The 25,951-nt window shown below is 35.9% G+C and overlaps 2 protein-coding genes across 3 annotated transcripts; both read left to right on the forward strand.

Moving 5' to 3' along the window:
* Window positions 1-1,217: 1,217 nt before the first annotated feature.
* LOC112173203 (pentatricopeptide repeat-containing protein At1g08070, chloroplastic) lies at window positions 1,218-5,004 on the forward strand. 2 transcript variants are annotated; one of them, XM_040508007.1, is made up of 2 exons: window positions 1,218-3,522; window positions 3,682-5,004. In XM_040508007.1, exon 1 carries the CDS (start codon window positions 1,382-1,384, stop codon window positions 3,215-3,217), a length of 1,836 nt encoding a protein of 611 aa, XP_040363941.1. In that variant the 5' UTR covers window positions 1,218-1,381; the 3' UTR covers window positions 3,218-3,522; window positions 3,682-5,004. The 2 variants fall into 2 exon arrangements, with proteins under 2 accessions (XP_040363941.1, XP_040363940.1); XM_040508006.1 differs by having other exon boundaries at window positions 1,218-3,906; window positions 4,776-5,000.
* A 15,193-nt stretch (window positions 5,005-20,197) lies between these two features.
* LOC112171317 (bidirectional sugar transporter SWEET1) lies at window positions 20,198-21,706 on the forward strand. The gene is made up of 4 exons (XM_024308519.2): window positions 20,198-20,583; window positions 20,699-20,738; window positions 20,817-20,912; window positions 21,266-21,706. Exons 1-4 carry the CDS (start codon window positions 20,547-20,549, stop codon window positions 21,465-21,467), a joined length of 375 nt encoding a protein of 124 aa, XP_024164287.1. The 5' UTR covers window positions 20,198-20,546; the 3' UTR covers window positions 21,468-21,706.
* The last annotated feature ends 4,245 nt before the right edge of the window (window positions 21,707-25,951 follow it).

Below are 25,951 nucleotides of genomic sequence, written 5' to 3' on the forward strand. Positions count from 1 at the left end.
TGAGAGGGTGTCGCCGAAGTCAAAGAAGAAGACACCGGTCGTTCTTTGACGGACGCCTAGGGTGCAGACAAACGATGATGATAGTCTGAAAATTAAGATAAAGAGACAAAGTCCTCTCGGATCTTTGCTCTGATACTAATTCAAATAAAACAAGGTAGAGAGAATAAATTTCTGATAGATTATTACACCTATTCTGTAGTGTATATAAACAGATTACAATCGTACTACAACTATTGTGTACTACTGTACTACACAACCTATACAAGGTAAGTAATTACAACAATATATTCCCTTGTAGTCTATTCCTAATAGGGAACGATGACTCACACTAACATGTCTTAGTTTGGGTCAACTTTGTGACACGGTTTGGAATGGACGAATGAGGCTTTCCACCGATAGAGTAGCCTGCTTCACTATCATCTTCATGGTTGTGTCCATTACCGTCTTCCTATCTTTGCTACCCTCCAAAAGACCCTTTGCCTTAGGCGATGTCCTCATCAATCAAAGCTCATAGAGGCATGACCTGCATTGTTGAGACGCTCATCAATCAAAACTCATAGAGGCATTTCCACCGTTAGAGTAGCCTTCTTCACTATCATCTTCATTGTTTTGTCCATTACTGTCTTCCTAATTTTGCTACCCTCCAAAAGACCCTTGCCTTAGGTGATGTCCTCAACTCCTCATCAATCAAAGATCATCGAGGCATGACCTCCATTGTTGAGACGCTCATCATTGAAGGTGAGCTTGACCTCCATTATTGATGAAACCGAAGCCACAAAGATACCACCGTAATCGTCTAAAACCAGCATGGCAAAATCAAAGCCAAAGCTCTATACGTGTGACTTTTCTCTTGCCTCATCATGCTTATAAAGTTATAATGGTAAAATACTTTTGTTCTGTAGTGAGGAGATGACCAACAACAAATTTAAAAAAAAAAAAAACCAACTCCAAGCACTGTCTTTAAATTCCTTTTGTTTGACATTCAATCTTTAATTATAATCTTTTTGCATTGAAAAAAAAAAAAGAAAAAAAAAAACTATAATTTTGCAATTTCTTAATAGAAGCATGAGTAAACTATATAATGACACTATTATCTGTCAACACATTTTTTTTAGATACCGCTATCATCCTACCAGTAACATAATCATATTATCAAATAAATTTTATTAATAAGTTGAACTTTCTTTTACATTAAACCAAAAAATTGATACCTAAGAAAGGAGAGCATGCACATGATCATAAGTTAAATGCACACACATGTAACACCAAATACAATACCAATATCAAGTATCAAGAGATTCAAGACCTATTGCTATTCTTGATCTCCAACGAGAATATATATAACTGTCTTTTGAAGAAACAGGACCCAACCACAATCACTATGCATCAAAAACTGCTGAAAATCCTGCAGGACTGCAAGTCTCTGAAACAACTGAAACAGAGCCACCTTCAGATATTCATCCATGGACTACAACACAGCAGCTTTTTGCTTCCCAAGCTCCTCACTCTCTCCTCGCAACTGGGTTTTCTTCATTACGCTTATTCCATTTTCCAAACTTCTTGCTCCCCCAATGTTGTGGCTTACAACACAATCATAAAATGCTTCATAGGAAAGACCCGAGTAGACGCATTGCGAGTCTACGATCAAATGAAGACGTTAAGGATTGTGCCGAATGGTTATACTTTCACTTTTCTTCTCAGGTGTTTTGAATCTTTTGAGGCCCTTGAGGATGGGAAAGTGGTTCATGGTGACATTGTCAAGCTTGGTTTCGGCTCCAGCGTCTTTGTTCAGAACACCCTTTTGGATTTCTACGCCAAATGTGCAGGCGGTTTTGAGTTTGGTTCTGCACGCCAGGTGTTTGATGAAATGGCCGAGAGAGATGTGGTCTCTTGGAATTCCATGATTGCTGCTTACATGACTCGTGGTAGGATAGAGCCTGCAATGAGGTTGTTTCATTCGGTGCCGAAGAAGAACATTGTGACATGGAACTCTGTTGTTTCTGGTCTTTCCAAGGCCGGAAACATGGAGTTGGCGCATTCGGTTTTTGAGGAAATGCCAGAAAGAAATGATGTTTCCTGGAATTCATTGATCACTGCTTATATGCGGTTGGGTGATATGAGCTCAGCTCGGTGTCTGTTTGAACAAATGCCGGAGAAAACAGTGGTTTCTTGGACCGCCATGGTGTCTGGATACACCGCCATTGGAGATGTTGAATCAGCCAGGAACTTGTTCAGTCAGATGCCGGTTAAAAATGTTGTATCGTGGAATGCTATGATTGCAGGTTATGTTCATAACCACATGTTTGATCAAGCTCTTTCTGTTTTCCGTGAGATGTTGATAGATGGCAAGTGCAGGCCTGATCAGAGTACTTTGATCAGTGTACTATCGGCATGTACTCACTTGGGTTCTCTTGAACATGGAAAATGGATCGAGTCTTATGTTAAGAGAAACAAGTTTGACATGTCTGTACCTTTAGGAAATGCTCTAATAGACATGTATGCAAAGTGTGGAGATGTAGAAAATGCAAAAGCTGTTTTTGATGAGATGGAACAAAGATGTATAATTACATGGACGACAATGGTTTCAGGTCTAGCTGTTAATGGGTGGTGCAGGGAAGCATTAGCTCTCTTTGAAACAATGTGTTTAAGCGGACATAAACCAGATGATGTGATTTTCATTGTGGCTTTATCAGCTTGCACTCATGGAGGGCTGGTAGACGAGGGCAAAATAATTTTTTATCAGATGGAACACGAGTTTGACATCAAGCCCCGAATAGAGCATTATGGGTGCATGGTTGATCTTCTAGGTAGAGCTGGGAAGTTGGAAGAAGCACTCAGGTTTGTAGAAAACATGCATTTGGAGCCAAATGCTGTAATTTGGGCCAGTCTACTGGGTTCCTGTAAGATTCATGGAAATGGAGATCTGGTGGAGTCTGTAACCAGGCGGATTATAGAGCAGGAACCGGAAAATCCCAGCTATTTAACTCTAGTTTCCAATTTGAGTGCATCAGTCGGACAGTGGAAAGATGTGCTGATCTATCGGCAAGTTATGAGACAACAGGGGATAGAAAAGGTTCCTGGTTGTAGCTCAATCCAAATGGGGAACAAGATAGATGAATTTCTTGCCCACGATACAAGACATGAGGAAAGAAAAGAAATTTATGGAGTTTTGAATTGTTTAAATGAACAGGTGTCAGCAGTTTCTGATGGGCTATGAACATATGACAATGGTCTCGTACACAATGATCCACCCTATGCGATGTATGGGAAGAAATATTAATGATATAAAGGAGTGGCACTGTATGTGAATGCCCCAAGCAATTCTGGCCAATCTTCTGAAGATCAGACTTGAAGATAGAATCAGAAAAGCACATTATGAAATACATCAACTTCGTGTAGCAGCAAGAAACATGTCTTGTGAAAGAACAGGTATTGGAACAAATTCTTTTGTCAGTGATTGGAAGCAACACTCTGATAAGGCAAATATATCTTTACAGAAGAAAGGGTTGAAGCAGTGGAAGGGTAAGGTTCTTCTGTTTTACTCTTACGAGAATTTTTTTTTTTATATTATGGCTAGTGTCACACTGACTAGTGAAAGAAAGTGTTAGAATATAATTCTTTTGTCAAAAGATTAAAGGAAGTAGTGATCTTACAGTTACATTCTGGGCTCCTTTTCTTTAGATGATAATGAAGCTAACAGGCAGTGTGTTCTTTCATCAATGAGACGTCTACCATGGTCCACAGCCTTGGGAGCAGTGGGACTGCAATAGCTTTAGATTGAATACTAATAAGTTTTGTGGAGCGGCCGATCATTACTGTACTAATGCTTGGCCGCTTACAAAATCCCTCCTTCTGAGCCGGCCACCAGATAAAATAACAGTGAACACTTTGTGCAATTGAGAACAAGTAAGTTCAGATGTTCATGAATTAGTTTTGGGATATACGTCAATTGTATATTTTTCTCCCTCCCTTTCTCTCGTTCTCCTCTGTACAAGATGGTGATTGACATACAAATTGTTTTTGTCTATCAAATTAATGTTGGAGAAACTCTAATTTTCCTCAGGTTTGCAGGGCTTTCTTTTGGTGTCATTGCAGTAATTATTTAGTTCCAATCCAACGTTGATGTGTATACATTAGACTGCAAATAGGTGTTTTTATTTTTATTTTTTTATATTGTGATAAGTAGAGAAGCTTGGATTAACGTGCAAGTTTTATACCGTATTTGTCTAACATTTCTTTGATGGAGTGACAAATGACGATAGATGTCTTAAATTTTTAAGTCTCCAAAATTTGGGTAGTCTGGTAGAACATTTCTTAACTCAGTAAATATCTGCTTTGCTAATCAGTTTATATTTTTGTGTTCAGAGTCACAATGATCCTCAAACAAAAAGAAAAGGTCAAGGATGCATATGTTCTTTACTTTATGTAAAGCTTCATTCCAAATTAAGTAGGTCCTTTGGGTGGCAAAATTGCATTTGCTTTATACTTCTGGCAAGATGTGATGTTTCACTCCACCGAATCCTATTTTCTAACTTTAAATTATCCACACTTAGGTTTTTAGAGAAAATAAATGAAGCATAATAATCAACAATGTCAAGATTAATGTACTGATTTGCAATAGGTAGACATTCTTCCTTGCTTGCGCAAATACAAGATAGCTTACAGGCTTATAACTTATTTATTCTAGTGTGCATATTTGGTCAAAATTGATGGTTTTTCTTTTCGTGAGTGATTTGTCTTATGAGCAGACTATACTGAATCTCATTGTAATGCAGGTCAAACTGCTTATGCAATATGATGTGTTTCCACTACTATGGAAGGATGTGATGCATAATCATGCATTAGCATTACTTGATTATATTCATTATGTTCATTACTTGTTTCATTAATTATGCAATATGATGTGTTTCCACCGGAATGGAAGGATGTGATGTATTAGCATTACTTGCTTATATTTGTTATGATCAGTACTTGTTTCGTTAATTAGTGCCACGCATTCTGAATATGTTATCGTGGTGCAGAAAAACATGACCTTTACAGAACTGCCATATCTGCTACTTTGGCTTCGAATGGGAACAGTACAAAAGTAAAGTATACCATAAAAAAAAATATATATATATATATATTAATATATATATCATAAGATTATACCATGAAATACATATACTGTAAGGTAGCTTTGAAGTGATTAGTGCTGTTTTAGTGTTTTGAGATAGCTTGCGGGCTCTGATACACTACTGTATTTTCTGGATCCCTGAGAAGTCAAAATCTGGTGTGCACAGATTATCCTCAATATTATTGTAATGCAGGTTACGCAGCTTCTGAATGTGATATAATTCCACTATTTCAGAAAGATGTGATGGTCTTTCGTTTCCATTATTCATTCGTGTTATTGATATTCATTACTTCTTTCATTAACTAGTGCCACCAAATCGACAAACAGCTTTGTTAGGAAAGCAAAGCATGAAGTACCTTTACAAAGCTGCCATGTCTGCAGAGTGAAGTAGCTTTTCTGAAGTTATTGATCCTGTGTTAGTGCTTTAAGATAGCTTTAATGGCTCTGTTATATATATTCTGTTCCACTACTTCTGTATTTTTCAGATATCCCTAAGACGTCGATCACCTCAATTCCTCATTGTCAGGATCTTTTCCTTTTCTGATCAATGAGAGAAAAGGGGCACTTAACGCAAAATGATACTGTCTAATGGAATCTTAGAATTAAGTCGGCATCCATATAGGCTATTATGGTCTGGTCCCTAAATGTGGATGAACACTGTGCTTGATGTTGCAAATAAATGATGAGCATTATCTTTGGATAAATCCTATTCCCATTTATGGTGCCTCAAAGTCGGTGACTTCCACTTTAAGTAAAGCATGTTATAATTTCTGTCTTACCTAATGAGGAGGGAATTAGGAGATGCAGGCACTCATGTTCGAATATGTGGAAGAGAAAAGGGACACTTCATTTTTTTTTCCATTGAAATTGTTGTTCAGTGAAGTTATGGGCAAGACAATGAAAACGATAGGCAACCTCACCCATGTTCCAAACTATGTCAGTCTCACTGTTTCTTTGCCATTCAACCCTACTTTTCACGTTGTGGAGGCGTCTTTGCATCTTGAAAGTTGCATCTAGGGAGGCAAAAGGGTTGTGTGGCTTGGTAGCCCTCAGGGCCAGTTAAATGGTGAGAAAAAGAAATGGGTCCTGGATTTCCATTTATATTTTCGGGGTAGAGGCGATGAGATTTAGGGGGGTGTATTCAATTCAGATTTTAAAAGATTTTGTTTGAGTTTTTATAATCCATGGATTTACTTAATCCACAAATTGTTTAAATTCTACATGGACTCTGATTGATTCTAAATTTCTAATTGATTGATTTACTGGTATTTGTTTAGATTTTACAAGTCCTTATGATGTTTTTGATAGGTCAATTTTTCTTCTTCTTTAAAAGCAATGGATGTATGAATCCAACTATAATGCTATTTCAATGACAAAAAAGTATGTGTGTGTGTGTGTGCGTGTATCTGTGGCAATCAACCATTCTTTATGTTGTATATAATGATATATGAATAATAAGAGAAAACTAATCAGCCAAAATATTACATAAAAAATAAAGTAGTAAACTAATGACATAATTTATTTCATATTCAAATAAACATGTGTGTATGTATCATCTTAACAATACCATTGAAAGTGAGCTTAATTAGCTAGAAGGATTAAGGCTTCCAGAGCTATAGTGATAAAAATTAAAAAAAATTATTAGATGAAAGCAAAGGCAGAGGCAGAGGAGGATAGTGGGAAGATAGTTCTAAGACAAAATGGATGAGTGTCACCTATTGAAAGTTGTTTTTTTTTTTTTTTTTTGGTGAAGAGGTTCTTCATTTTTTGAGTGAGAAAGAATCCATCAAAATATCATGGGTAAAATGCACTATAAAATCCTCTAAAATTCAGCATTTAATAAAATCCTTAAAAAATCCGTATACTTTTGAATATCTGCAGATTTGAATGGATAATTCTAAATCTTAATTGAATACATCAATGTTTTAAAGGATTGTTTAAAATCTCAATTGAATACCCATAAACTTTCAAAATACAAAAAAATCTTGTGGACTCTTAAATGAATACACCCCCCTTAAACTGTCTCACACTAACGGGCTTCATGTCATCTAAACGGAGTTTTTATCTTTTTTTATTTTTATTTTTTATAATTGTATCGGAAAAAAGGGGATCTTTTTAAATTTAGATAAAGAAAGAAAAATTATTTGGAGATGCAAGGAATTGAACCCTAAAAGAGAGTAGTTCTTATAAGAAGTCTACCAAGAAAAATTTATTAGAATAAACTGTGAAAGTTGCATGAATGCAATCCAGACGCTCTACGCCCTCTACCAATTGAGCTACCCCCCAATTTGAAATATTTGAATACTTTGATTTCTGAGAAATTTTAAATACAGACCTCTAACTACTTTTTTTTTTTTTTGAATCAAAACGATCAACTTCATTAAAAATGAGGGATTGATCACCCCAAATGTTTACAATCACCTTTGATAAACTCTAGGACAAAGTCTGGAGGGTGTTCAAGCCATACTGGCTTCATAAGCAGAGTTGGCTAAAAACAGTGCACCACTCGATTACAAATTCTAGATGCATGCTGTATAGTGATGCTAGGCATTAAGTGCAGTTCATGATGAATGTCATCAATAATTCCTTCTTCATTGACATGAGTAACCTATGTGTCTGCAATGTTGGAAACGGCCTCTAGGCAATCTGTTTCAATGACGACATTGCTGACCTGTAGGTGTTGCAAAAGCTTTAGCCCTTCTTTGATGACACAGAGCTCCACATGTTTTGCTAAGGCCACATGATGAACTGGAGTTGCAAATGCAGCTCTGAAAGTTCCTAAATAATCTCGCAATATGCCTCCTACACCTCCATGAGTTATATTGGGAAGAAAGCTGCCGTCCATGTTGAGCTTCCATCTTCCTTGAGTGGCTGGTTTCCAATTGGTTTTTTTGTTTCTGTTGGTTCGGTTTGGTAATCTTATTCACCTGGCTGAAATCTTCAAGCCAAGCCAACGAACTAAGAACCAACTCATCTGCAGATTGCTTGGTGTTATTCCACAGCATGTTATTCTTCCACAAGGCCCAAATAATCATCAATAGCCTTGCAAAGGCTTCTTTCTTCATATGCAATGCATGTTCGAGCATCCGTTCCTTGAAATCAATATTAGGCAAGGAGGGGCAGTTAAGATAGAGGTTGCAATAGGACACTTACAGAGGACATGAGCTACATCCTCATATGGATGAGGACATAAGGGGCAGTGCAAGTCTCCCATATATCACTTCGTGCTCAGTTTAGCTCTTGTAGGTAATAGATTCGAACAAGCTCTCCAGATACAAATTTGTATTTTACCAAGCACTTTTGCTTACCAAACTCTTTTCCACAATTCTTTAAAAGGGTCTCCTTGGGAGGTGGAGGCAAGTACATTCTCCAGCACTTTTGTTCTAGCTATCCAGTATGCAGTTTTAACTATATAAAAGCCTCTCTATTCTGGGCTGCAACAAAGTTTATCAAGCAAATGTCTACGGCTAAGAGGAATGCATAGTACGTTTTGAGCAATCTCATGTGGGAAGATGGCATGGACTGTAGCTGGAATTCACTGCCTTGTAGTGGAGTCAATCAAGTTGGAGACAATATCAAAGACACATCCCGAAGGCTTTTGGAGTACGACTTGTTGACAGTTTGGAATCCACTAATCATGCCAAATGCTAACATGGGTTCCATTGCCGATGCACCATTGTACATTGGCTTTGAGTACCGGCCTTCCCTAAAGGATGCTCCTCCAAGAGAATGATGGAGAGTCACCCAAGTCTGCATTCCAAAAAGAGCCATTTGGATAAAACCTGGCTTTATACAATCTTGCAATTAAAGAGTGAGGGTTTGAAATTAGTCTCCACCCCTGTTTACCAAGCATAGCAAGGTTATAAGCATAAAGGTTCTTAAACCCCATTTGCACCTTCATTCTTTGTTAGGCATAGTTTCTCCCAACTCCTCCAGTGTTTTTTCTTTTTCTTTTTGTCATCTGTGTCTCCCCAAAAGAAAGAAGCACAAAGCTGATGGATGTCATCACAAAGACACTTTGGTAATAAATAACAGTTCATCGCATACAAAGGCATGGTTTGAGCTACTGCCTTGATGAGAATTTCTTTTCTTGCTGCACTTAGTATTTTGGTTTTCCAACTAACCAGCTCCTTGGTGAGTTTATCTTAAATGTAAGCAAAAATGGCAGACTTGGATCTTCCAACTTTCCTTCGTAAACCCAAGTATTTATCATGCTCATTGACACACTGAACCCCTAAAATGGCAGCCAATTTTTGTTGTCTTCTCTCCATGACATTGTTGCTAAAAACAAAACTGTTTTTTTTTTTTTTGAAAATTCACCTTCTATCCTGAGGCTTTTTCTTGAGTGTCAAGAATCTACTTGTAGTGCACACATTCCTCGATTGAACAGAGCCAAAGAGTATATTGTCGTTTGCAAAAAATAAATGGTGCAGCGTGGGGGCCTGAGGACACATGGTAAGGCCTTAAATGGATTGCTATTGTACTGCCTGTGATATGAGTGTTGATAGTCCTTCACTATATAATATAAACAGATAGGATGATAATGGATCACCCTATCGAATTCCCCTGGTAGTGATTAGAGGAGAAGGTTCACCATGAAGCAGAAAAGAATAAGCCACAGAAGTTAGACAATTCATGATGATTTGAATCCATTGAGAGGCAAAACCAAGTTTTGTCAGAATAGCAAAAATAAAAGACCAGTCAAGTACTCTGTCACAGGCCTTACTAATGCCAAGCTTCAAAGAAAAGAAACCTGCTTCCTGATGCCTCAGTTTGTGTATGAAATGAGTTGCTCCATTTGCCACCAAAGTGTTATCTGAAATTAATCTGCCAGGGACAAAGGCACTTTGCAATGGAGACAAAATGTCCGGTAGCCAGACTTTAAGCCTATTAGCCACAACTTTGGAACTGATTCTACAAATGACATTACATAGAGTGATGGGACGAAAATACATTGCCTCTTTAGGGTTTTGAATTTTAGGTATCGAACACAGATAAGTGTAGTTTGATTTCGGCCACATTTCACCACGTGTCAGTAAGTTTCGAACTGCCAAACACATATCTTGATTGACAATATCTCGATATTTCTGGTAGTAAAAAGGAGACATAAAATCAGGTCTAGGACTTTTCGAATGATGCATTTGGAAGAGAGCACACTTGATTCTCTCATCCGTGTTGGAGCTAATAATGCTTCATTCATTTGTTGTGTTACTCGACATGGAGTAGCAATAACCACCATTGCAATGACGTCTTCGCTAACATGTTCTGTCGAGAAGATGTTCTGAAAGTAAATTATAAGAAGCCTCTGCACTTCAAGCGGTTCAGTTTGCCAAACATTGTTTTCATCCATCAGACCCTTGATTGTATTATGACTTCTCCTGTTACTTGCTTTTCTATGGAAGTAGGCAATGTTTATGTCCCCCTCCTTCAACCACAAGGCTCTAGATCTTTGCTTCCAATATTTCTCTTGCAAGGAGAGTAAGTGGTTGTAGCGAACATGAAGCTTCCTTTGCTCTTCATAGAGTTGAGGAGAATGAGGAAGTTTCATCAAGTCATTTAGCTTATCCTGAATCACTCTCATCTCAGTTTGTTGTTGATTGAAACCAATACGGTGCCAACTTTGACAATTTTGTACAGCGTCGTGTGGCTTCCTCTACTCTATTTGTCTCCAAGAGCCTTTGTTTTATTTCCAATCTGCTGCAGTGCATTACCTGTAGTAGGCATGGCAAATTCTTGCTTGATGATGTTCAAACAATCCTCTCTGCCAAAGCAGCATTCCCCAAAACGAAAGGGCCTATTTATTTTTCTTTGATTTGGTTGTTCACTGTAGGCTTTCAACAAGTAAAGGATTGTGGTCAGACTCAGAAGGACTGAGCCTAATAACCCTGCTATACGAAAATCTATTACGCTATTGGACAGTTTGAAATCCTCAATCTAGCCTCTTTTTTGTGTGCCTGTTTGACCAGGTGAACCCCTACCAACAAAACCCATATCAACGAGTCTACAGTTAGTCATAGTTCTCCGGAACTCTAACTAACTGTGTGTCATAACCTCGTTGAAGTCCTCAGCCATCAACCATGGCAATATACAATTTTGTGCTGCTAGGGATGAAATCAATTTCCATGTCTGGTCTCTACCTTGCTATGCAGCCACCCCATAGAAGCCAGTGAATCTCCACAAATCAGTGCCAGGCTTACCAATTTCAACATCTATTTGATTAGGAGAGTGGCTACATACATCAACATGAGTGTTATCTGACCATAGAATGGCAAGTCCCTGCGAGTCTTGCTCATGAGGGACATAGAAGCTATCCTTGAAACCAATTTGGCGTGTGATCAAGTCAATGGTGCTTTTCTGAGCTAGGGTTTTAGAAAGAAAGATTCGTGCAGGTTTCTTAGCAAGCACGATATCCACTAGGGCTCGTTAGGTCTCGTTGTTGACTATTCCTCTGCAATTTCATACCAAGATGTTGCTCTGAAGCATTGTTGGGCAGATTTGTAACCGACAAAGGTGTGGCGGTTTGGTGGCAGCGTACGAGGGTGACGGCGGTGCCTTAGGATTTTCTGTAGTTTGATATACGACCTCTAACTACTTAATACACATCCCTAATATTTTATATTTCAAATCAGATTTTATAGATAGGTTAAATGACAAAAACAGACACCTATGCATTAGAAGGAAAAAAAAGTCATATTTTCCTTATATTATTCTATAATTATGTATAAGTAATTAGATAAACACAAGTACACAAAAAATTACTATATATACAAGACCTTCCCATTTAATACAAGAATAATGTTAGAAACCATCTAATTTAATTTTTGGATTTTTTTCGTAATAAATTGTAATTAAAATATTACTAGGGGTGAGAAACCACAATATTTAGAATTTCAGAATCAATAGCATTAAATGTTTTTAAAATAGATCGCTTGTCTCCCGTTTTTTGCTTAGTTTTTTATTTTTTTTTTGTCTAAATGTTATGATTAATCAATTTATTTTCTAATATAAAATATCACAGTTAGAAAACTTTGTAATTGTTAATTTGTTTGGCCCTCCAATGACAACTTCGTAGTTTCGACACCGCCACTGTGGAGAAACTGGTGATATAGTTTTGGTTGAATGTTCAACTCATAATTTTATACTTGATCAACATGGGTGTTTGGTGAATGAGAACTCAAATAATACAAAACATATTTCTAGTCATCTATTTGAAGGGAACAATAATAAATTTTTATAGATTTCCCAATAACTAACACAAGTAATTAATCTGATCATTCAGTAAATGTCAATATACTAATCATATCAAACACTACTTTAATATAGTCAAATAATAGGATATTTCATGGTTTTTGAGATTAAGGATATTTTAGGTACTTTGAGTTATGTATTTAGTAAAATATTAGGAAGAGAAATTAAATGGGTGATGTATTGAGTAGGAAGTGTGTAGTAAGTAGGTAGAGGTGTGTATTTAAAACAAATTAAAATATGTCAGAGCTCAATTTTTTCAATAATGAAAAAACAAATATTGCACCATTTGCCACTCAAAAAATATTTTTGTTCTTCAAGGTTTATTTTATTTTTTCTGGTATGTCAATACAAAATAAAAGGTTTTTCGAGATGCAAGAAATTGAACCCATACCTTATGAATGCAATCCATACGCTCTACCAATTGAGCTACATCCCCAATTTGTGTACTTTGATTTCTATATAATCACTATTAAATATGAATAACTAATGTACAATATTTTTGAACTTATTGTGACATCAACAATTAGAATATGTCAAAATTTGATTAAAAAAAATTAATATTGCACCATTTGTCACTTGAAATGCATTTTTATTTTCGAGGTTTACACAAAACAAGAGATATTTAGAGATGCAAGGAATTGAAGAAATTTTTTTTTTGGAGGAGCGAAATTGACTGCGGAGACGGCGGCTTCAACTCGGTTGACTGCAGCACCGGTGCCAAACAAGTCGTCAAAAATTTCAGTGGAACGAACTCCCTCGCTTCCCTCTCCTTCGTCCGCCCCGCCGGCGCTGACGACGTGCAGGCCATGGCCGATCAAGGCCTGGTCCTGGACATGCCGACATCGTTGGAGAGAGAGAGAGAGAGAGATTGTGTGTGTGTGTCAATGGTTGTAGTTTAATAATTAAGTTGAGGGTAGAATAGTCATTTTGCTTCAAATGGGGTAAGTGAGAATAAAAATCTGTTGCTGAGGTGAGTGTGATAATTTTGGCTGATTTTGGGTCAATGAACATTTTTTTAAATAGCTAATCCGCCAGATACGGATACAGATTTGAATTGAGCTATCAACGACTATTAGATCGAGTCGGGTTGAAATATTTTTATTAATAAATAGATTTGGATTTAAGTCCATCATCTCCAAATGTGGTCCATTCACACGTTAAAAGCTAGGTTACGTGTAACCCGGAAGAAGAAAAAGAAAAAAGAAGAAATACGGGTACGTCGACATGACGTGAGGTTAGTCGGTATGATCCATCGCATCCATTGTCTGAGTTGTGATCATATACGATCAAGCTATCTGCATAACCAAATTCTTTACGCAATCTGTTGATTGATGATGTGAAATAATGGAAATGGTTGATAAAATTCCAGCCTCATCTATAGGTACTCCAATTGCATGCGATGCCATCAATTCCATCTGTTATGTTCGTAAAGTATCATCATGCAAAAACCAAAATTCTTTACATTCTCTCTCAGCCTTTTGTTTTATATTGGTCGTTGTCATATATACATGCGCTGTGCAAGAGTTCATATATATGGTGGTAAATCTCTGATAATATGAACCTACAAAATCTGGAACAGTGAGAAAGAATAACTGTTTTGGTAAGGCATGTGTAGACTTATGCCAACCCGGCCACAAGACTCGAACGCCTTTCGGTGATAATGAAATTAGACGAACTTAGATTATTCTTTTTGCCTGTAAAGTTGGCAATCTTTTCCCATTACTGTTCTTATCTTTTCCCATTACCGTTCTTATGTAAATACTAGATAGAACAAATAGGTTAAGATAACTGCTTTGAGAATCAAATATGCATCACAAAGACAACACAACAATTTGCTAACGCAGTGTAAACCTCTCCACTGAGGAAACTTCACTGCGTGGCTTGTAACGTAGCCAACATGAGAAAATCAATCCACTATAAATCAAATGAGTTTACAGCATACTAGTAGTGTTGTTCACAACAATCACTTTCTCTTAGCAACAAATGCTAACTTGATTTATAATTGATCTAACTTCTTACTTAATTATCACACAATCAATATAAGTCTATCTTCCAAGATCTCAACATCTCACTGATCTTGACAATGAAATATGTAAGTGACAGAGTATGCAAGGAACCGAAACATATAACATGCAAAAAGAGTTTTTCAGAAAATGATTTGTGTAAACATTTGCAACACAAGGAAAAAGACCTTTGATACCAAAAACTCTACCTTCATAAATCAGTTTGAAAACCTTATATAAAGGAGCAAGACTCCCCCTTGATCAAATCTCTTCTTAATCACGGAATAAGATAAACATGGAAAGGTTTTAAAACTGTTTTGAATATGCAATCAAATTTTTTCTAACTGTAATCAATATCTCTATCGGATATGCATTTTGTAAGCATTGTAAATCAGATGAGATTTTCAGATCAATTAAAAGCTATGCATATCACTTTAGAATCATGCAAAATGATATGAATTAAAAGACATCTTCATCTCAAGATCAGTGAGTATGATTTCCTTGATTTCCTCTTGATGTTTAGATTATGCAATCTTCCTTTATAGCTTTGAGTCACCGAAAAGGTAGGAGAAATATTCTTCTAATCCTTTGTGACTTCTGATCTCCTAGCAGCCTTAGGAGAATATGTGTTGAATGGTAATAGCCCAATATACCTACGTCTTATAAGAATTATTTGATTGTTGTCTTGATCCTCATCAAATAATTTCTACGGTCAATATCTGTAGTTTGTTGCTATCACCATATAATAATGCTCGCTGAGAATTGAGAAAATACATCAATCTTATTCATGCATATCAAATGAAAGAATCGTGATATATTGACGATCATTGGGCATCAACAAGAATCCTTGTGAGTAGAGGAAACAGCCATGCACCATGCTCGGCAATACCTTTTCTAAAGTCACATATACCAGGCTGCTAGGGGAAAAGTACAATCGAAATTGCATCACGAATGCCCCTAAAAAATATATTGCTCGCAATATCTCACAAAGTCTGGAAAAGTCATAGGGACACCCTATTTCAATGATCTCTTTAGCATTCACTTGCCAATAAGTGAATCTATTTTCCCACCCATAAAGGAATCTTTTTCTTTTCTTGTTACATTGGAGGGGATTAAGACTAATCCTAACCCATTTTTCCACCATCCTTCACAATGGCTACCTCAAGGGTTTAAAAGTATTGAGGTTTTAAGAGCTACTAGTTGCAAGATGCATTCAACTGTGTTAATTGGATCACCATCGAAAGATGATATGATATTTCCCCATTGCTATTTAATTACCCTCGTTGCCAAACACTCAAAATGTTCCTCATTTGTCTCAAGCTTTCCATCTAAATTGAAAGCAGACTATGCAATTGCCATTTTGCTGCATGCTACTCGAAAGATCCAGCATTTATGAACACATTTGCCTCAAATATAAGGAAGAGGGAAAAACAAATCATGCATGTTTGAAACATTAATTTCATGCATGCACCACTTAACTTATCTCCTAGGGCACCGCTGCAAGAAACGTACGGCTAACTATCCAAAAGAATTTGCAACAAAGAAATAAACCCCGTACGTAGCTCATCAATTATTAATGTGTAGTTGCGTCCATAACTTTGATATCAAAATAATTGGATTGTATTGGCCATGAAATTAAATCGATCCGTTCCTATCCTGTAATAGCTAGCTAGGATCACAAATGCTTCGAATTAGAATATTTGTACATGTGGTCGTAGCTAACTAAGATGCCGACAAGACATTGGTGGATGCACTTAAAACCGGTGAGAAAATATTAGGCTAACAGAGTCCTGCTTCCTTTCCCTTTAGGGCAATGTAGCCTTCAATACCTTCATCAATACCAGAAGCCTCAGTTATCCTATATGATTTGAACCTTGTCTGGGGTCTCAATATACTTAAATTAATGGTCCCCTCCCCATGCCATATGGTATGAACATAATTGTGGGCATATTTTTCCTTCGTTTCATTTGAATTCATTATATCCAGGGTTCTAGGGTTATGATCAATAACATTATACACTTGATCCAGTATAGATTGTATTGCAAAGAAAAAAAAAAGAATTTAAGCCTAATTTATCAGTCTGGAGGTTGTCAATATGAGGAAGGGTTTGCATGGATTTACATGTCCCCCTGAAACAAAATTGACGTGAGCCTACAATTGATGTCTCCAAACTAAATTATCACATCAATTGGGGCTTTGGAGTTTTCAACTTAAAATCGGAAAGAAGTACCCATGCCATTTCGGGTATTTTGAGTCTCAATTCATTCTCGGCCATTAATTCTAATTAAGTTATAATATATAATACTTTAATTATCCATGCCAAAGTTGTTCATTTGTAATTAGCTCAAAATCACATCATGATAGTGGACTAACTTCTACAAGAGTCCCAACTTTGAACTAGAAGCTAGCTACGTACTATGCCTAACTAGATAGGTAGTTGATTTCCTCCTTCATATATTCTCAGTAGAGATCGAGTCACCATTCCATGCTACAGGCTAGGTCCAAGCACAGACATGATTCGAAGATGGACTGACCTAAGTTTTCGACCTGGGCATCTTCGGATGCAGTCTAGCTATATGTCAACAAAGTGCCTTTATCTGTTTTATAAATAAGTTCGAACAAAAGTTCGGGATACTTTGTCATCAAAAAAAAAAAAAAAAACAAAGTTCGGGATACTTGAGGAATAAATTAGGTTCATAATGAAAGATTAACTATTGATCTTTGCATGTCATGAGGGATGTCTAAAATAAAGGGCCATTTTGTATTTGCCATGTGTACTGACCTGTCTCTTTGGCCTTTGGGAGTTTGGGTGACATCTTGAAAGATTTAGCTATTACATGTACACCGCAATCATTAGAGAATAGGTGACATCAAACCATTTATATTTTCTTGATGCCAATAATCTAAACAAAATTCTTTTGGGGGCGCGAGGAAACCCTAGGGCTGCCTCACAATTTTGAGTTCGAGAGTTTTCACGGCAGTTGTAGGGTCAGTATCTCCTGACGACATTTTCTAGTATGTGCTCTTAGGCATTCAATTCAGTGCAGGACTGCAGGGTAATGTTATTTGAATACGTGTTATTCGTATACCAGTTACATTTCATAAGTGAGAGAAGTAGATATTGTGAGGCGCCCAACAATGCAATGACTAAGAAAAAATAGAAAAATTTACATTTATGTAATAATTTTACCACGTCACACGTTTACGTTGTATCCAAATTATCTGTGTTTGTCACGTGGACTAAAATAAATACTTTCTTCTTCTCTGGTTATTTGATTGAGGAATTCTATTCATACCTCCAAAATTGGCACATAGACCTCTCTCAATTTTTGAATATTTTTAATTCCTACTTTATCCTTCTAGAAAACAAAAAAACTAAAATTGCTTCAATTGCGCTAGAGAAACTTCTTCTCTATATGGTTTTATTTTTTTTACAGTAAACCTGATCTATCCCACAATGGTTAACGAACATATATCATTGTTATTAGTATTTTGCTCTACGTACGTTCTGGATGGTAATAAGTAATAACATTACATACCAAAGCTCAAAATCTATATTCTGGGTTTCAATCGACTCTCTCTGTCATTCATCTCTATATTCCGAATCTAGATGGTTATTTGGTTGTAGTGTGCTAGCTATACATAATGCAATTTCGAATCTGGTCATCTTCCTACATGCATCCAACAATAATTATGCATATATCTATTCTGGATTATAAGAAGGGGCTTTAGCATTTCAAGGTTTAATTCATGTGATCCAATGTTACTGTAGTTAGGCCAATTAAGCAATGCGTACTGAGATGAAAGAAGTGGATAGAAAGAAGGAAAGAGAGAACGAATCGACGAAAGAAAAAAACAAGGGGTAAAATTAGAATTTTATTGTCAAAATTTAGAAGAGGAGGTTCAAATACAAAACTTTGAGGTATGGATAGAAGCACTCGTCGATTTATAATTGATAAATGAAACTTGTTAGTTGTTACACAGTATAGCAGTCTTTTTTAGATATTACCCACCTTATCAAATGCTTAGCTTATCCTACATTCAATTTTTTACTCACAAAGTTCCGATTTTTCCCTCATAAATTAGAAAAACTAATATTTTTTTTAACCTATAATAAAATTGAAAATAATTACAGAAAGAAATGAAAAGTAAAAAGTTAAGAACATGATCGTCTTCCACCCAGACCTCCTTCTCAAATCATCTGATCTTTTCTTCTCTTCCTATTTATTTTATTCTCAGAATTAGGGTTATGACAATAACTATTAATTATGGAAGATTACATAAGAAGGAAGATGATAGTGAATTAGGGTTATGACTATCATTTATTAATTATGACAATCACCCAGACCTCCATTATTGAGGATAGTGGATGCGATTAACAATGACAGCATCAAGTTTCTTTGGAGCTTTTGGACATGGCTATAGATGACATAAATGTCTTTAGTGCAAACAGGTCGGTCCTGAGAATTTAGAGACCTACTGTGAAAATTTGACCAAGGCCTTATGTTCATTGCAAAATGACTTATAAAAAAAAAATTATAAAATAAATATAATGACAAATTATTCTGAAACAGCTAATCAAGATAACGAAGAAAGTTTCAAATAATGTTAAACACGGAAAGTTTCAAAAAATCAGAGACACTAAAAGTTTTTTTTTTTAAAAAAAAAAAGGAAGGAAAAAGAAGAAAAGAAGATTAAAAAAAAAATCATTGACACGGATAGTAAAGAAAAGGAAGAAAAAAGAAGATTAAAAAACAAAGTGGGGGCCTCGAACTTGTGACAAGGAAATGAAAAACCACCCGAGCCTTTGCCAGCCTACCAATTGATCTACACAAGCTTTTGTGTACATGGAGGCAACTAAATTTATTATATTAACTTACACCTATATATATATTTGAAACTCGAAGTCGGCAGCACTACCTGCACACCCTCAGGGCCGCCCCTGAGTGCAAATGTTCACATACTATGCTTGACATGCGCCTCAGCGAATCGATCGACCTCATAGACCAAGGAGTAGATTGGATCCTCCACCACCGGCCACATTGACCGGAGTACACTTACGTGCGTTGTCGTTTATGGCTGCTGTAGTACTTCTAGTGTGTATAACTGCTTATCATTCTATTTGTTCAATTTTTTTTATTTGATTGCTTTTTAGATATTTTACACAAGGGCAACAAGGAAATATTTATAAAATATATAAGATATAGGGTGAACTGAGAAGATGATATGATGGTAATAGCTTCACCCTAAACAAAATGTTCCGATAGACGAGATTATATATTGAAAAAGTCTTATCCATGGTCATTGACTAATTGTGAAATTTATTTAAAAGACATTGATGACAATGGATTTCATTGACTTTGTTCACAACCTCTTGTTTTGGAATTGAGAAGATCCATGCTCCTAGTGCACACACCTTGCATGAGTAGATGATGTGCCTGAATTTGCTCTTCTCCAAACTGAAATCCCGCCGTGTATTATCCAACCACAACTAACTAGAATATTGGATTGTTAGCAAAAATAAAGGGGTGATGTGATCTTGGCATGGGGTAATCGATCGTCTTATGGGAGAAAAAAAAAAAAATACTTTGGTAATAGTTACGGAACCAACCCACGCATTTGAGATGTGATACCTAATGTCCTGATCCCTCACACACACACACATATCGTCATATCTTATGATATCATATACAAGTTCTTGGCAACTGATTTATGGAGGCCTAGCCTCTTTCCTGGTATTATCCCAGATGACAAAAGTGCGATCGATATGAGTACTTACAGTTCAAAAATAACAGCCGTTCATATTTTAGGTCTTCCATTTCTGGTCTAAATATGTAATTAATTAATATACTTATTGGGAATTAGATTTAGGTTACATACAGGGATACAATTAGAAAATTAAGATCATATCTTAAACTCGATAGGTAGCCATGAAGGCACTTAAGGCATGAGCGTACAGGCTTTGGTTGCGTGAAGCTAAGTCATAATTCTCGCTAGTCGATCACCATGGCATGGGAATCTCTCAATTCTTGGTTATCCTTTCCCTAAAATATGGAATATTTATTAGTACGTAAGTAGGTTACTTAATTATTATTTTTGTTTTTGTTTTGAATAATAAGCTTATAAATGGCCTGTGATAGACATGGCTCCAGTACTGTGTAGTCGATCGATCAACAACTATGAATATTCCCAAGCTCATGTTCAGACTAGTCTTTGGTGGGTTTTCAAAACAAATGTTTCTCCTCACTCTTTGCTCAATTTCTGTTAATTTCAATTGGCTTTCTGATCTTTGTGTTCCTCCGCTTCTTTTATTTTTTATTATTTTATACAGGAAATGTCATCGCTACGTTCTTCTTCTTTTGGTCGCCAATGTAAGCAGCACTGTTAGATTTATGAAACTTTAACGTACTAATTTAGATACTGATTAATATATTTTGGTGTATTATTAGGAGTAAAGTAAAACAAATCATAAAGAACAAGTTTACAGAGCAGCTCTCAAGCATTTCGTACCAGATCACTTTTTTCAAGCGCCTCCTTTCTGCTTGGTATATGACCCTTCACTTTTCTTACCACTGTCGTGAATGCATGCTAATCTTTAATTTTCTTACCTATACGCGTGGAATAGTTGATCGAGTATCTCCTTCTTTTGTCTCCGTCCAAAGGGTAATGGTCTATTACTTGCAATTGATCGAGCTTTTGTTTTAAATTAGCGGATCGTGTGTGTATGTTTTATCATTTTATATTTTACGTAAAATAGGATTCAATTTGGCTCAATTTCTGTACTGCATCTAGGGTTTCTAGCTAGTTTCTACAATTCATTATTGTTTTCTTGGCATAAATATATTTTTTCCAATTAATAATAACTGGTCAATTTGATCATAACAAGAAAAAAAAACAGGTATCGCTTGCCCTATGTGTCACCAAACAACATTTTCATATCAAGCATCAATGGCATTGGTGCAGCTATTGAAGCCATGAACCTGCTCATCCTCATGATGTTTGCCCCGAAGAGTGAGAAGGAACAACTTCTTGAATTGCTCCCGTTTGTATTCTCGTTTAAGCACGATGAGAAATCCAAAGAATTATCTAAACCACACTAAACAGAATATGAAACGTTTGGGTTTCATCATGGTAATTAAAGTGATGGAAGAATAAGTAATCAAAACTACGATAATACAATTCATCACAGTGTTGTAATTTGATATATATGGAATACATCAATGAATGAAGTAATGGTTTCAAATGAGGACCAGACCAGAAGAGTGGTTCTAGTATTGATTTGTCCTTGTATCAAAGTATTCTCGTTTGTAAACCAAGTGATGAAGTCACAATTTTGGCGAAAAATAAAAGGCAAATTGTAATAACCTAATCTGCTTAGTTTCTTAGGGGAAATATTTCTAGAGGCGGGCACCTATGCCAGAAGATCACTTTCATATGAGTAGGTATGGCATTTCCAATAAGTGCTTGGCATGTGGTAAGCACACAATGCTTGTGCCCACAAGAACAATTACAGCGCATGCATGAGTACTCTTTTTGTTTTTTCAAAAGAAAATTTGATGTACTAGTTGCATGATCTTCTTCGCACGCATGGGAAGAGATGGATTAGACTGTCTTCTACTGCATCCCACTTGGATTAATTTTTGCTTAAGCCCTAGTTTTGGATTTAATCGCTTTGTGGAAATAAGTTGCTAATTTTATGGTTTGATCGAGTTACTCAAGATTTAAGTTTTTCCGCCTACTTATGTTTAATATATGATTACTACGTACATTCCTTTCCATCAAGAGGAAGACAAAATTTCTTTCTTCTATTTTGGATTAATTTATTTAATCTACTATATCTTTCTAAATTTAACATATTGTAACGTACATGTTTCGAAATAGAAACAGTTTCATACTTTTGTTACTTTAACTGTTAACTCAACCAGTAAATACTAACATGTCAAACCGACCATTTTCAAGACAACAATTATAGAATTTGTACATGCATGTAGGTATATATTTTTGGAGGAGTTGACTATGCACACTTTTTGCACTGTTGCTCAACAAATTGAAAGGCAGCATTGTAATTTTATCTCATTTTGAATTTGATTTCACAACATCAATGTGTTAACGGTCAAAATGACCATCAAAGTGACACAGGTGCAATACTATTACAAATTTCAAAAACTATGCGATGTCAAATTAAATGAACGGAGGAGCTTACCATTTATATCTTTGGAATTTCATTGTTCAATCATAATGGAGATCGCCAATTCCTAACATTATTATTCCTATGCAGAGCTCACTCATAATATTATGATTCCATAGTTCATTATACAAATGTTCCTAGACTTGTTTGGATTATATGCTAATTATGGTTTCCTCCATTTCGTACCTGAATTTATGTGCATGGAAGATTCTATCACATTAGTTCACGTTCTCTCTCAGCTCACTCTTATTTAATGTTTTGTCCCTTTGACAAAATCCTTCCTAATTATCCTTCATAAGTTAATAAAAAAATTTGGAATCCATAAACATCTTAACCCTGCTTTCATTTGTTCTTTCTCGATCTTTTTCATTGAGCCCTTTCGTTTTTAAGTCCTCTTGGAGCAAGAGCTACGAGGTACATGGAAGAAGGGCCAATGCTAGCTACGTTTAATTTTACTGGAAATTATTCTATGCACCGATGGTGTAAGTGACCCAACCCTTATAAAATAATCTCAACCCTTGATATTTATTATCAACTTTATTTTTAATAAACAAAAAGTGAATTTAATGCAATCTAACCATTCATTTATGTTGGTGCAAATGCACGGCGGTGCTCTGAATAATCTCTCTAATTTTACATGCAATTTCTCAGTAAGACAAACAATGCATATAGGGATTATTCTTTTCTTCATAGAGTTTTTTTTTTTTTTTGACAACTAGAGTTTAAGACTTCGAGAATTCAGATTAGGACACTTGCTAGTTGCTTGTAATAAAATGCTCCGTACAATGAGTCAATGAGCCTGAAAATAGTGAGTCCTATGAGTCAATTTGGTTCCTCATCTCACTAATTGTGACCTAATTAAGGGGGAGTATTTAGTACACCGACGTGCACTTGCACCAACATAAATAGATAGTTAGATTATATTAAATACACTCTTAGGTTATTAATAAAAATATTAATTATAAATATCAAGGGTTGAGATCATTTTATAAGTGTTGGGTCATTTACACCGTCGGTGCATAGATAATTTCCACCTAATTAAAGTCTTAAACGAGTCAAAGACAACATCAGCTAGACAAGATTTAGTGTAAGCTGTGCCCAACAAATTTTGTGTTTGCATGATGATATGCACCTAGAAAATTAGTTAAGCGGAGACGAATTTAAACCATAATAACTAAAGAAAACTGAAATTTTTGTCCACTCATTTCTTAAAAACAATTTATGCATAAAACATATGAAAATAAGGAGAAATTTTTATGATATTAGATTAAAGGGTAAAAAATACAAATAGTACCCAAACTATGGTCGACTCCGAATTTCTGTACCCAAGTTTCCAAAACTATCACTTTGGTACCTGAAGTTCGGACCCCGACCCAACTTTAGTACCTAAAACACTGTTGGCCGTGACGGAGTTAGTCAACTGTCAAACTTTGAGGGGTATTCTCGTCCTTTCACCAGATTTCTTCTTCTTCCTCAAACTCCCTTCATTTTCTTCTTCCTCCCAACTCTCCCATCATCTTGGGCACGGGTGGGTTGCGCAGGCGCGGGGCGCTGGGTGGACTGCGCAAGTGTGGGACGCGGGTACATATGTTGGGTCGAGCTAGATAACTTGGGTACCATTGTGATAATTTTTGAAAATTTGGGTACAGAAATTCAGAGTCGATCATAGGTTGTGTACTATTTGTATTTTTTTCCCTAGAGGTAAAGACAGAGAGTCAGTTTTACCCCTAAGAAAATGCCACGTGGCATGATAGTTAACGTCGTCCATGACGGAAGGTATGAATGTTGGGTCGAGTGGGATATTTGGGGTACCATTGTGATAGTTTCGGAAGCTTGGGTATAGAAATTCGGAGTGGTCCATAAGTTGGGTACTGTTTGTAATTTTTTCCCTAGATTAAACATGCATGAAATCATCAAAATCATGACACTTGTGGGGGCAAAAGCTGCATAATATATTTCAAATGCATAAAATTGTCCGGAGCTTCTATATATATATCAGTGTGTATATGATGAAGCAGTATGGGTGGCAGCCCCCACTAGCCCTATGCTAGATCTGCCAGTGATGATACGATGAATTTGACAACCTGCGCAATGGAAATTGATAAGACTACTATACATACTTTGATAATATTTTAGATGTATGCATGTGGTTTCAGTGCCAAATTTTGCTTCAACTTCTATTATTAGAGTCTTTTTTATGTTTGGTAGTACAAATTATAGAAGGACTTAAGGGTTGCCTTTTATTGCACGTTTTTTTTCCCCATTTTCATAAAAACCATGAAGAATCCTTAACTCATAAAGTCATAAGTTGTAGAGACTATATTTTTCATTCTGTATTAAGATAATTACCAACAACAAAATATTGTCATAATCTTGAGATTTGTAGGTCAAACCAATAGAACCTCCTTTAGCATAAAGAAGAAATCTAGCAGATTAATTTAAACTATCATCGACCCAACATAACTTATATTGCTCATCTAGGCACACAATTGTAGTACTCGCAGTACACTTATATTGAGACACAATATAGAGTATAGCAATCATCAATCCACTTACTTGATAATGAGAGTAGCAAACCCAGATGTTTTAGTCTCTTGGCACCGAAAGGGATCTAGGTGTCCAACCACTACTGCCACTACCGTTAATTCCCAAAGCCAGAATATAGGCATCATCGTGCAACATCCTATGCCAGCCAATGTCTCTGACAAAGATTTGAGATGTCATCTACACGGCACAGGCTGCCCTATTTATTTTGAAGAGCATGTTTAGTTTTTTTTTTTTATCCATTTTAGCAATTGTCCTAGCTATTTTAGCTTCATTTTAATATTTAGCTATCATACTCCGAAATATAGAGATTGAGATGAAACTTTCTATTATTTTTGCTAATTTAAATTACTCAATTTAAGTTATTATGTATAATTTATAAATAAATTTAAACTATCTTTTTAGTATTTAAAAATAATATAATTTCAAAAGTACCTAAAAGCATAAGATCTGAGTATATTAAAAGACATATATTAAAAGTGGCTAGCCAAAAGCATCTAAGAGTATCTTTAGCAGACTCTTTATTTTAGCTCCTTAGTTATTTTGGAGAGCATGTTCAGCTTGTAATCTGTATCAGACTCTTAAGTAGCTCTAAATTATAACTTTTAGCTATCGCTCCTAAATATAGAGAGCAAGATGAGACTCTCTATAATTTAAAACATTCATTTTGAGTTATTTTATGTAATTTATAAATACACTTAAACTATTTAATTTTTATTTAAAAAATAATATAAATTCAAAACAAGCTAAAATAGAGAACACTGATTTCTAAAGTAGTTAACCAAAATGACTTTTTAGCTACTTTTGCTAAAATTTGACTAAAACATGACTAGCTAGCATTGCTAAATATGC

The sequence above is a fragment of the Rosa chinensis genome, chromosome 6 (genome assembly GCF_002994745.2).
Source record: "Rosa chinensis cultivar Old Blush chromosome 6, RchiOBHm-V2, whole genome shotgun sequence".
Lineage (NCBI taxonomy): Eukaryota > Viridiplantae > Streptophyta > Magnoliopsida > Rosales > Rosaceae > Rosa > Rosa chinensis.